This window comes from Prionailurus viverrinus, chromosome X (assembly GCF_022837055.1).
Source record: "Prionailurus viverrinus isolate Anna chromosome X, UM_Priviv_1.0, whole genome shotgun sequence".
NCBI classification, from domain to species: Eukaryota; Metazoa; Chordata; class Mammalia; order Carnivora; family Felidae; genus Prionailurus; species Prionailurus viverrinus.
In genome coordinates this window covers 101,498,058-101,506,872 of record NC_062579.1, presented here as the reverse complement: position 1 = coordinate 101,506,872, position 8,815 = coordinate 101,498,058, and the positions used below count along the sequence as shown (strand labels likewise).

General features: G+C 50.4%; 1 protein-coding gene across 2 annotated transcripts in view; it reads right to left on the bottom strand.

The window, feature by feature from the left end:
• Window positions 1–310: 310 nt before the first annotated feature.
• Window positions 311–8,815, bottom strand: part of ARHGAP36 (Rho GTPase activating protein 36) — a 29,941-nt gene continuing 21,436 nt past the window's right edge. Inside the window, exons 2-12 of one of the 2 annotated variants that reach the window (XM_047844264.1) lie at window positions 7,173–7,331; window positions 5,898–5,963; window positions 5,165–5,400; window positions 4,729–4,921; window positions 4,460–4,515; window positions 4,065–4,215; window positions 3,465–3,613; window positions 3,112–3,288; window positions 2,782–2,879; window positions 2,539–2,645; window positions 311–530 (exon numbers count right to left, since the gene is read on the bottom strand). In XM_047844264.1, coding sequence (XP_047700220.1) covers window positions 373–530; window positions 2,539–2,645; window positions 2,782–2,879; window positions 3,112–3,288; window positions 3,465–3,613; window positions 4,065–4,215; window positions 4,460–4,515; window positions 4,729–4,921; window positions 5,165–5,400; window positions 5,898–5,963; window positions 7,173–7,331 — 1,550 coding nt within the window. In that variant the 3' untranslated portion in view covers window positions 311–372. Of the gene's footprint in view, window positions 531–2,538; window positions 2,646–2,781; window positions 2,880–3,111; window positions 3,289–3,464; window positions 3,614–4,064; window positions 4,216–4,459; window positions 4,516–4,728; window positions 4,922–5,164; window positions 5,401–5,897; window positions 5,964–7,172; window positions 7,426–8,815 lie in introns of those variants that run through there. The other variant, XM_047844263.1, reaches the window with a different exon arrangement.

The window sequence follows — 8,815 nt, the reverse complement described above, 5'->3', positions numbered from 1 at the left end:
GGGGGAGGGAAAGCACCTCGAGATTTGTGAGCTTCTCTGGGACAAGGTGTTTACCACAAATGTCACATCAATTAAAGGACAGGCTGTAGTGTGGGAAAGCCAGGATCAGGGGTAAAAGAGAAAGGCAAGGTAGCACCAGGGAGCCTGGGCATGACACAGAAACATCTCTGCTTGTACTAGCTGAAGAGACCAAACATCCCCAGTGAAGGGGCTGGCAGTGTGTTTGGAATTCTCAGCCTGACCCGAGCATCAGGTGGAAATCCTTCTTACCCTCAGATCTTTACCCTCAACGTTTCTTCAATGTTTCCTGTGACATCCCAGGTCTACCCCCACCCTTTTCCCCTGTCCGGCACCTTATAGAAGGAAAAACATCTAAGGAAAGAAGTAGCCGATGCCAGTTTTGGCCTCCTTCTCCCGGGGCACACGGAGCAATGGGCGGTCTTGCTCCGGAATGGGGGGGTTACCCGCTCCTTCCTCATCGTCATGGGAACGGGCAGTGCCGGGAGGCACAGCTGGCTCCTCAGAGGAACCTGGAAAATAGTAACAGTGTTAACTCCTTAATGTTTCCAGACTTCATACTCTGCACAGCACGCAAGGGACTAAGACCTAATTTTGCACTTCAAATACAATACGAAGCAAGAAGTTAGAGTAGGAAAGATTATCCCTATTTGACATGTTAAGAAAACTGCAGCCTAACAGTGGAACACATATCTCTAAATCTAGGCCCCCTGTAGAAGGTGGTGGGGGTAGGGCTGGGTTAGAGAACAGGAAGAGTGAGACAGATACCCCTTGCTTACAGCAAATGGACAATACCACCGGGCAGGCGGGGAAGAGGGCGGCCCCCTAACAACCACCACCACCCTACAACCAGCCTGACTAATTTTACCAAGCAAATGAGTAACAAAGCTGGAGCCGGAAGCTTACAGCACTTCGTGAAGGGGAGAAAGCAGGTGTCAGTCATCAATGACTCTGGGGAGGATTTGTGGTCCATGACTTGGCCAGGCTGAGACTTGTTTTTAAGGAGGGTGGTATCTACAAGAAATGTAACATCTGCATCTTCTTTGTGGGACTTTATTGCCTTTGGACTCCAAACTTCTCTAGAGTCAAGATCATTAGGCATTGGGACAGCCTCCACATTCATGATTTCATCAAGACTGACAGTAAGGTCTGGCTGAGGGTCTGGAATTGTGTTGAGAATGGAGACATCTTCAGGCTCTGGAACCAAATTGGTAACTTCATCCTCTTCAAAAGTGTTGGCTCGGTCTTTCTGAGAACTGGGAATTTCATTGTGAATTTCAGCATCCCCAGGCTCTGGAACCACATTAAATACTGAGTCTTTTTCAAGACGGGGGTTTTCTTTAGAGTCTCGGATTCCACTGACATCAGAGGCTTCTTCGTGTCTTGGGATTTCTTCAGTAACTGAAGATTCTTCCTGGTCTTGAATGTCATCAAAATCAGAGACATCTTCAGGGCTCGTTACCACGTGGAGAGCTGGGACCTCTTCAGGGTTGGAGCCTTCCTCGGAGCCTGCAATTCCATTGAATTCTGGAGTTTCTTCCTGATCTGGAATTTCTTCAGTATCTGAGGTTTCTTCATCATTTGGGACTCCATCAAGAGCTGGTACCTCTTCAAGATTGGGATCTTCTTCAGGGTCTGAGAGTCCATTAACCTCTGGGGATTCTTCATGATTTAGGATTTCATGACCCCCAGGGGCTTCCTCAGGGCTTGGCAACATATGAAGAGCTGGGACTTCTTCAAAATCAAGGTCTTCATCAGAACTTGAAATCCCATTGACCTCTGGGGCATCTTCGTGGCCTGGAATTGCTTCAGCATTTGAGGATACATCATTTGGGATTTCATCAAGAGCCGGAACTTCTTCAAGATTGGGATCTTCTTCAGAATCTGGGTTTTCATCATGTTCTGAAGCATCTGCATGGTCTGAGATTTCATCGGTATCTGAGGCTTCTTCATTGTTCAGGATTACATCGAGATAGGGAATTCCTGCAAGGTCAAGATTTTGGTTGTCTTCAAAATCTGGCCCTTCTTCAAGGTCATGGTTTGGGTTTTCTCCAGGATTTGGGATTTCTTGCACATCTGGGGCTCCTTCAGGGTCTGGGACCATATCAAAATATGGTATTTCTTCAAAGTCTGGGATTTCAATGAGTTCGGGAATTTCATCATCAGGGTCTAGAATATCTTCAAGGGGAGGAAGATCATCAAAATTCAGGGTATCATCATCGTCATCATCATCATTGTTGTCGTCATCATCATCTTCTTCATCAAGCTCTGGTATGCCTTCAAGATGTGGGCCTTGAATCTCAAGATCATTTGGGATCTCAAGACCTTGAATTTCCCCAAAGACTACTCCTTGATGGAGATACTCAAATACTAGCTCTTCATGGCCTGACACATCTTCCTCAGAGGACTCATCTTCCTCAAGGGGCTCATCTTCAGCAAGGACCTGGCCTTCAGGAAGGGCCTGACTTTCACCAAGGGACTGACCTTCAGCAAGGGCCTGACCTCCAGCAGGGAACTGACCTTCATCAAAGGGCTTGCTCTGAGCAAGGACAGCAGCCCGGGCTTCAGCAGAAGTTTCCACTGGATCAGAAAGTAAAGCATCCTCTTCCATCTTTATTCGTGCACTCCTGGGTGGAAATGAATTTGAAAAAGCAAGTCAGTTTTCATACTTGGTTTGCCTAACATGACGGTGGTCTTGGAGTGAAAGCCCCCATAGGAGATTCTGCTTCAGGCTAAGCTTAAACAAACCAAGAAAACACTCACTGTATCTTCCTCAAATTCCTGCGTCTGATAAAATCCAGGGCTTCAGGACTGGATTTCCACACACGCTTAGCAACCTGCTTCTGAATATGGGGAGGCACCTGAGGGTAAAATGAGCAATGTTAGCCTTTATTACACAACATTTTAAAATTTATACTCCTCTCTATCAGGTACCCAGGACTGAAGATACCATGACCACTGAACGCAGGAGGAATTTCTGGAAGATTTAGTGGCTGCCTGCTTTGGCTACTGTCAGGGATGCATGTATGACCCTCACTTGCCTTGTGAATAGGAGAAAGCTATGAAGGAAGTTTGTCCAAAAGCTCCCTTTACCTGGAAGAGGATATCCCAGTTATCAATCATGGCACGGACCACATTGACAGAAGCAACATAGTGGTCAATCCCCAGTCTTGTTTTCCTAGACTCCCTCTTGGCAAATCTCCCCTTCTTCAGGAGAGCAGATCCAAACACCAGAGCCAAGTTGGTGGAAGTCATACGGTTGCCTGAAACCTACAAAAAGGAAAGCAGAAAGTGATCGACTCTGAGGCAGTAATGGAAATGACACAAATATGAATGTCTCCTTTTGTTCTTGTTGCCTTCCTACCGTCTGTCTCTGTGTCTCTCTCATACACTCCCACACATGTCCCCTACTACAGCTCTCATTACCATTCTCCACAGGTTTTTACCAACTGTCCATCAATGCCAATGGAGTCCTCGCAGTTCTCAGTGATCTTATGCAGGGCCTTCAGCAGACGCTCCAAGGTATCACTGTGGCAGGGTGGCATCAGATAAACCAGCAACTGCAGGGCAGAAAGCTGATCCTGTGGCTTTAGAGCTAGAAGAAGGAAAGCAGTGGATGGCTCAGGGGGCTAGCCTTGACAGCAGCCTGATACCAAAAGACATGTGATTATGCTTGAAAACTGAGAAGAGCTATGGAGGAAGTACCCAGGCATCTTGTCTTTGCTCATTCCCAAAGCATTTGAGCTCAGGAGCCCTGAAAGCAAGAAGTGCTCCCATCAAAAGCAGATCCCTTCTACAGAACCTAGGTTCCTCTTTGCCCTGGGAGGACACACACAGCTTCAAGAAGCTCTAGAGAAATCTCCCAACAATAGACTTACAATGGACTATTAAGAGATCTAGGGAAACCAATCTGGATAGGTGTTTTCATCTTCTGATGTTTACTCTGTTTTAGTTCTCTGGGGTCCTGCAGCCAGACCTCAGTCCCTACCGCCCCCCCCCCATACTATTTCCCCTCCTTGCCTGACAAGGGACAGCACAAGACTCACTTGCTGTCAGGAGGAAGGACATGTACAGATCGTCTGGCAGCAGAGAGTCCTTCATGTCCCGAAAAAACTCCTTGAGGAGTGCAGCCACATCATGCACATTCTGATTATCATCCAGCACTACATCCAGACCTTGATCAAATTCTTCACGGAGCTAGAAAAAAGGGAGAGAAGACATGGACCCTCTGCCCTGCCCATCACATGCTCCCTCCTGGCATTTCCCTCCATAAGTCTCAAGCTTCAGTGGAGGTGGCTGGCAATATGGCATGGCTGAGGGGCTAGAAAGAAGACGTTGATCCCCCCCACCAGGCATGAAACTCCACTCAGATCTATGGGGAAGACACCCCCACCTGTTTTTCCTCACTCAAGGAACATAGGTGTAAACAGAGCCAGTTTACCTGACGCACTCTCTCTGCTGAGTATTCCAGGGTAAAAATTCCCACTGTGCTTAAGCCTGAAAGAAAAGACCAAGAGATGCTAAGTATCTCTGGTCCCCTTCCCCATGGCATTTCCCCTCTCCCCAACTAAATCCCAGCCCCAGCTGGTGGCAGGGGAATGTTCCCACCCTTCACCCTATGTCCTCTTTTCTCTACCCATTTCTAGAACACCATTCTTGCCCTTTAATTGCCTCCTACCTTGATTAAACCATCATTCTCAGCCCCCTTACCATGTTTCTCAATGAAGCTGCAGCAAGCCTCAACAACCTGGGGGATTTGTTTAGCAATCGGATTGAGGCTCATTTTCCTTTTGGATCCCAGAAGTCGCTGGCCAATCGGAAAGGAAATCTTGGAAAGTTGCAGGGTCTGCAGCAGCAGGGCCCCATCCTCCAGTTCAGCCAGGCTGTCCACGGACACTGCCCCCTGTGGAGAAACCCAAACTATCTTAAAGGGGGGGAGCAGGAGGGTCACTTTGGACCTTCCTGGGGATTGTGTCACATTCATAACAGGAGACCTTCTCTCCGTGGGAAGCCAATTACACCCCCCCCACACACACACACATGTTCTCTTCAGCTCTCCCTCCCTCTGAGGTCACAGGCCTTGACCCTCCCGCCCTGCATCGATGGACACCTCAGGGACGGCCACTGCTTGGAGGGTTCAACTCACTCGACGCCCACGGCGAGTAAACTCCCGGGGCAAGGTGGGCTCATCCCGTCTGCGACTGAAAAAGCGCCTGATGCGGCCAAACATCCTTTGCACCACGTTTCCCCGACGACGTCCCGAGGCCTGACCAGTGGATTCTTCAATCTGCATCGCGGCTGTTAGTTCAAGATGCTTGCGGCGGGTAAGCTCATTCACCAGGACCTCTTCCAGGCGAATGCCAAACGTCTTGAGTGATACGACTGGGGAGCCAGGGAGAGAATGAGACACGTCAACGCTCCGCAGCGCTTAAATCAGGAGGAAGTGCAGGGGCTGTAGCGCTCCTCTAAGCAACTGCCTGCAGCCAACCCCACCCCTCCAGACCCGCCGCGCCCCTCCCTGGGGAGGGAGCCAAAAAGACCCTGCAGTGGTTTGGCAGAAGCACTCAGTTCCACTACCCCGACGGAGCTCGGGATCCCTGCCTTAGGTCCTCCCAGGGGGGTGACAGCCTTGAAGCAATGAGGGCAGTTTCTTCTGGGCGACTGTCTGGGGTGGATCCACGGGGAAGGCTTAGGGAAATCTGCTGGGACCGCCCCGCGTCTGCAGCGAGTGCGCCATTTCCTAAAACATCCCCTATGGGGTTGGGGGGGTTCAGTACCCCCAGAAGCAATGGGCACCGCCGAGTCTCCAGTAGCCAGGGACACAATGGCGGGGGGGGGGGTAAAGCCCCATTTATTTCCTAAGTATGAGAGCCCCTCACCCCTCTGCTGTCCTCTCAGAATCAGAAACCACTTCTCCAAGGTGTTTGGACGGTCAATAGGTAGAGCTATGGGAAGAGAAAAAGAAAAGACACGCACACTCACACAAATAGGATTTGATAAATGATGAAAACATCGCAATGTATTGATCTGCGGGGGAGGGGGCGGAGCAAACAGCTCCGACCTGCCCGCTGAAAGTGTTTTGCTTTCTCTCAGCCTCAGTTTCCCCGTTTGACAACGGGACCAAGCCCATCTACCACCCCTGAGACTCCAAGAATTTAACCGAATCAGAGGATCGGAGGCGCCTCGTGCGCAGCGCGCCCCGTGTCACGCACCAGCAGCAGCTCCGCACAGGGCTTCAGATACACATTGCGGACTCTGGGGCGCCGCGACTATGCAACAGGCTAGGGGAGGGGCTCCGCCTGCGTCCCGGCGGCAAGTAGGGGTCGCCAAGTTCCTGTGGTCGCGCTCGCGCCCGGGCTGCCGTCGGCTCCCCACACCGCAGCCCCGGCAGCGGCGACACGCGCAGTCCCCGCTCTCAGACCCCCGCAGCGGAGTCTCCTAGTCCCTCGCGTGGCGTCCCCAGGTTACGGCCGCCGCGCGCGCCCGGCGCGCCCCCCGCCCCTCGCACTTTTCTCTGCCGCGGGGGCGCCCCTCGGCCCGTGCGCCCCTTCCCGCCTCCCCCGGGCCGCCCAGCCCCCTGCACGCTCGGGCCCCATCCAGGGCTTCGTCCCGCTGGCTCACCCGCAGCCGGCTGAGTTGGGGGGGGGCGGGCAGCGATCCCAGCGCACCTCCCGCCGACGCTCCCCGCGCCCGCACCGCCCTCCCGCTCTGTGCCCGGATTGGCGCGTGTCTCTCTCGCTGTCTCGCTATCTCCCCGGACTCGCCGTCTCTCGAGCACGCCGTCTCTGTGCGTCCTGGTCCCTTCTCAAAGGGTCCCTCTGCACCTCCTCCTCGCTCTGACTCCTCGCACCGCACCTGGTGCGTCAGTCTTTTCACCTGCCCTCTGTCCACCTGTCTGTCCTTGCCTTCCGCCTGTCTGACCGCCCCCTCAAGCCCCCAGGCTTCGACCCAACTCAACTAATCTTGACCTCTTCCACAATTCAACCAAAACCCTTCAACTCCTGCTTCTTCGGTGGTCCAGGCTCCAGGGGAACCGAGCGGGGCCGAGACCAGGCGGGAGCCCCTCCCACCCTCCTGGACCCCAGACTCGGCCCGTCCTGCCCGGGGGTCCGCTCGCTCGAAGGCGGGGACACCACGCTCCGGGGCCGGCTCACCTCGGTCAGGTTTGAATTCAGAGAGGAAATGTCTGGCCACGAGTTCGTGGTAAGCAGTCTCTTGCAGCTTCAGACGCTCCAGCTCCGACAGACTGTGTATTGATATCATTTTCGTTCTGCGGTCCGGATTGTTTCCTGGGGCTCCTCCCAGGACGTTCACTAAAAAAAGGAAGGCGGACAACAACAGCAAAGGGGGCATGATTCTGGGGCACAGTGTCCTTGCTGCCTTCAGAAAAGGAATGCAGCCACCCATTCTGGAATCGGATGATATCAAGGCTGCATCATCCAATTGTCACTGGACCTGGTGGAAGGAGCTATGGGGGGGAGGATGGTAAAGGGGGAGGGAAAACTGGGAGGCGGCTTCACCCTCAAGCATAGCTGCCTCTGGTTGCTTATTTGAAGAAAAAAAACCAACTTAAAAAAAAAATCATCCCTGAACCGATAGTCCAGAAAAGAGAAAACCTAATTAGGCAGAAGAAGAAGAAAAAGGAGGAGGAGGAGGAGGAGGAGGAGGAGGAGGAAAGAAAGAAAGACAGAAAGAAAAAGAAAGTAAGGAAAAAAGAAAGAAAAAAGAAGGAAAAAAGAGATTAAAAAGAAAACCAACCAACCTTATTCACAATTGTAAAATGTACATTGAGACAGGTATAAGGTAATATTTTCCCTCAATTAATTAGAACATTGATAGAGTTCATTTAATGGTGATACTCTGTGCTGTCCAGGCTGGATGAAATGGGCACATTCATTTAGGTTAGGAGCACTGAAAATGTGTACAACTCTTCCAGAAGGCAAACGGGGCACATAAGTATGGAGCCAAAAATCATCCCCAGGCCCTTTGACCTAGTAATTCCCCTTCTAGGAATCTGTCCTAATGAAATCTACCTTCGGACAGGCAAAAACATATGTACATGAGCCATAACAGGAAAAAATTTAGGGGAAAAAAGCTATCCCAGTAATGAGACTAGTTATATAAATTATGGAAGGACCACAGTCTGGAAAATTATGAAATCATTAAAGTGATATTTACAAAGAGCTTTTAAACAGCAAATACAAAATATAGGATTGTGTTAATTATGATTACAACCATGTGAAGGAAAATCTGCATAAAAATAAAAGACTGAAAGAAATGCACCCCAATATGAACAGCATCTTTATTAAGTGGTAGGATTTTGTTTGCCTTTGATTTTTCTCTATTTACTAAAAATTGTGAGACTTGAGTATATTATGTTTTTCATGAAAACACCATCAGTTTGTATCAAAAGAAACAAACATCGTTTCTTGGCCATTTCTAGTGAGTCTCCTCCCAACACAGAACTGGTGATCAGAGTGAAGTTTGTCTTAGTGTTCTGGCAAACCTGTTTTCCATGTCCCTTCTCCATGGCGCCCAGTATCCCATACTGCTGCTCCCAGGCTGCATAGGATCCCCCAGTGGGGATCTCTCTGGACCCCACACAGCATTCTTCCCCGCACATCCTGGCCTCATTTGTTCTTTCATTCATTCATTTATTTTAAAAAATCTGTATTAATTACTCACTTTGTGCCAGGCACTAAAGATTCAACTATGGGCAAATGAAACTACTCCTTTCATAAAAGATTTAACAGTGCAGTGAAGGAGATACACAGGTTGGTAACAATTTACAAAACCT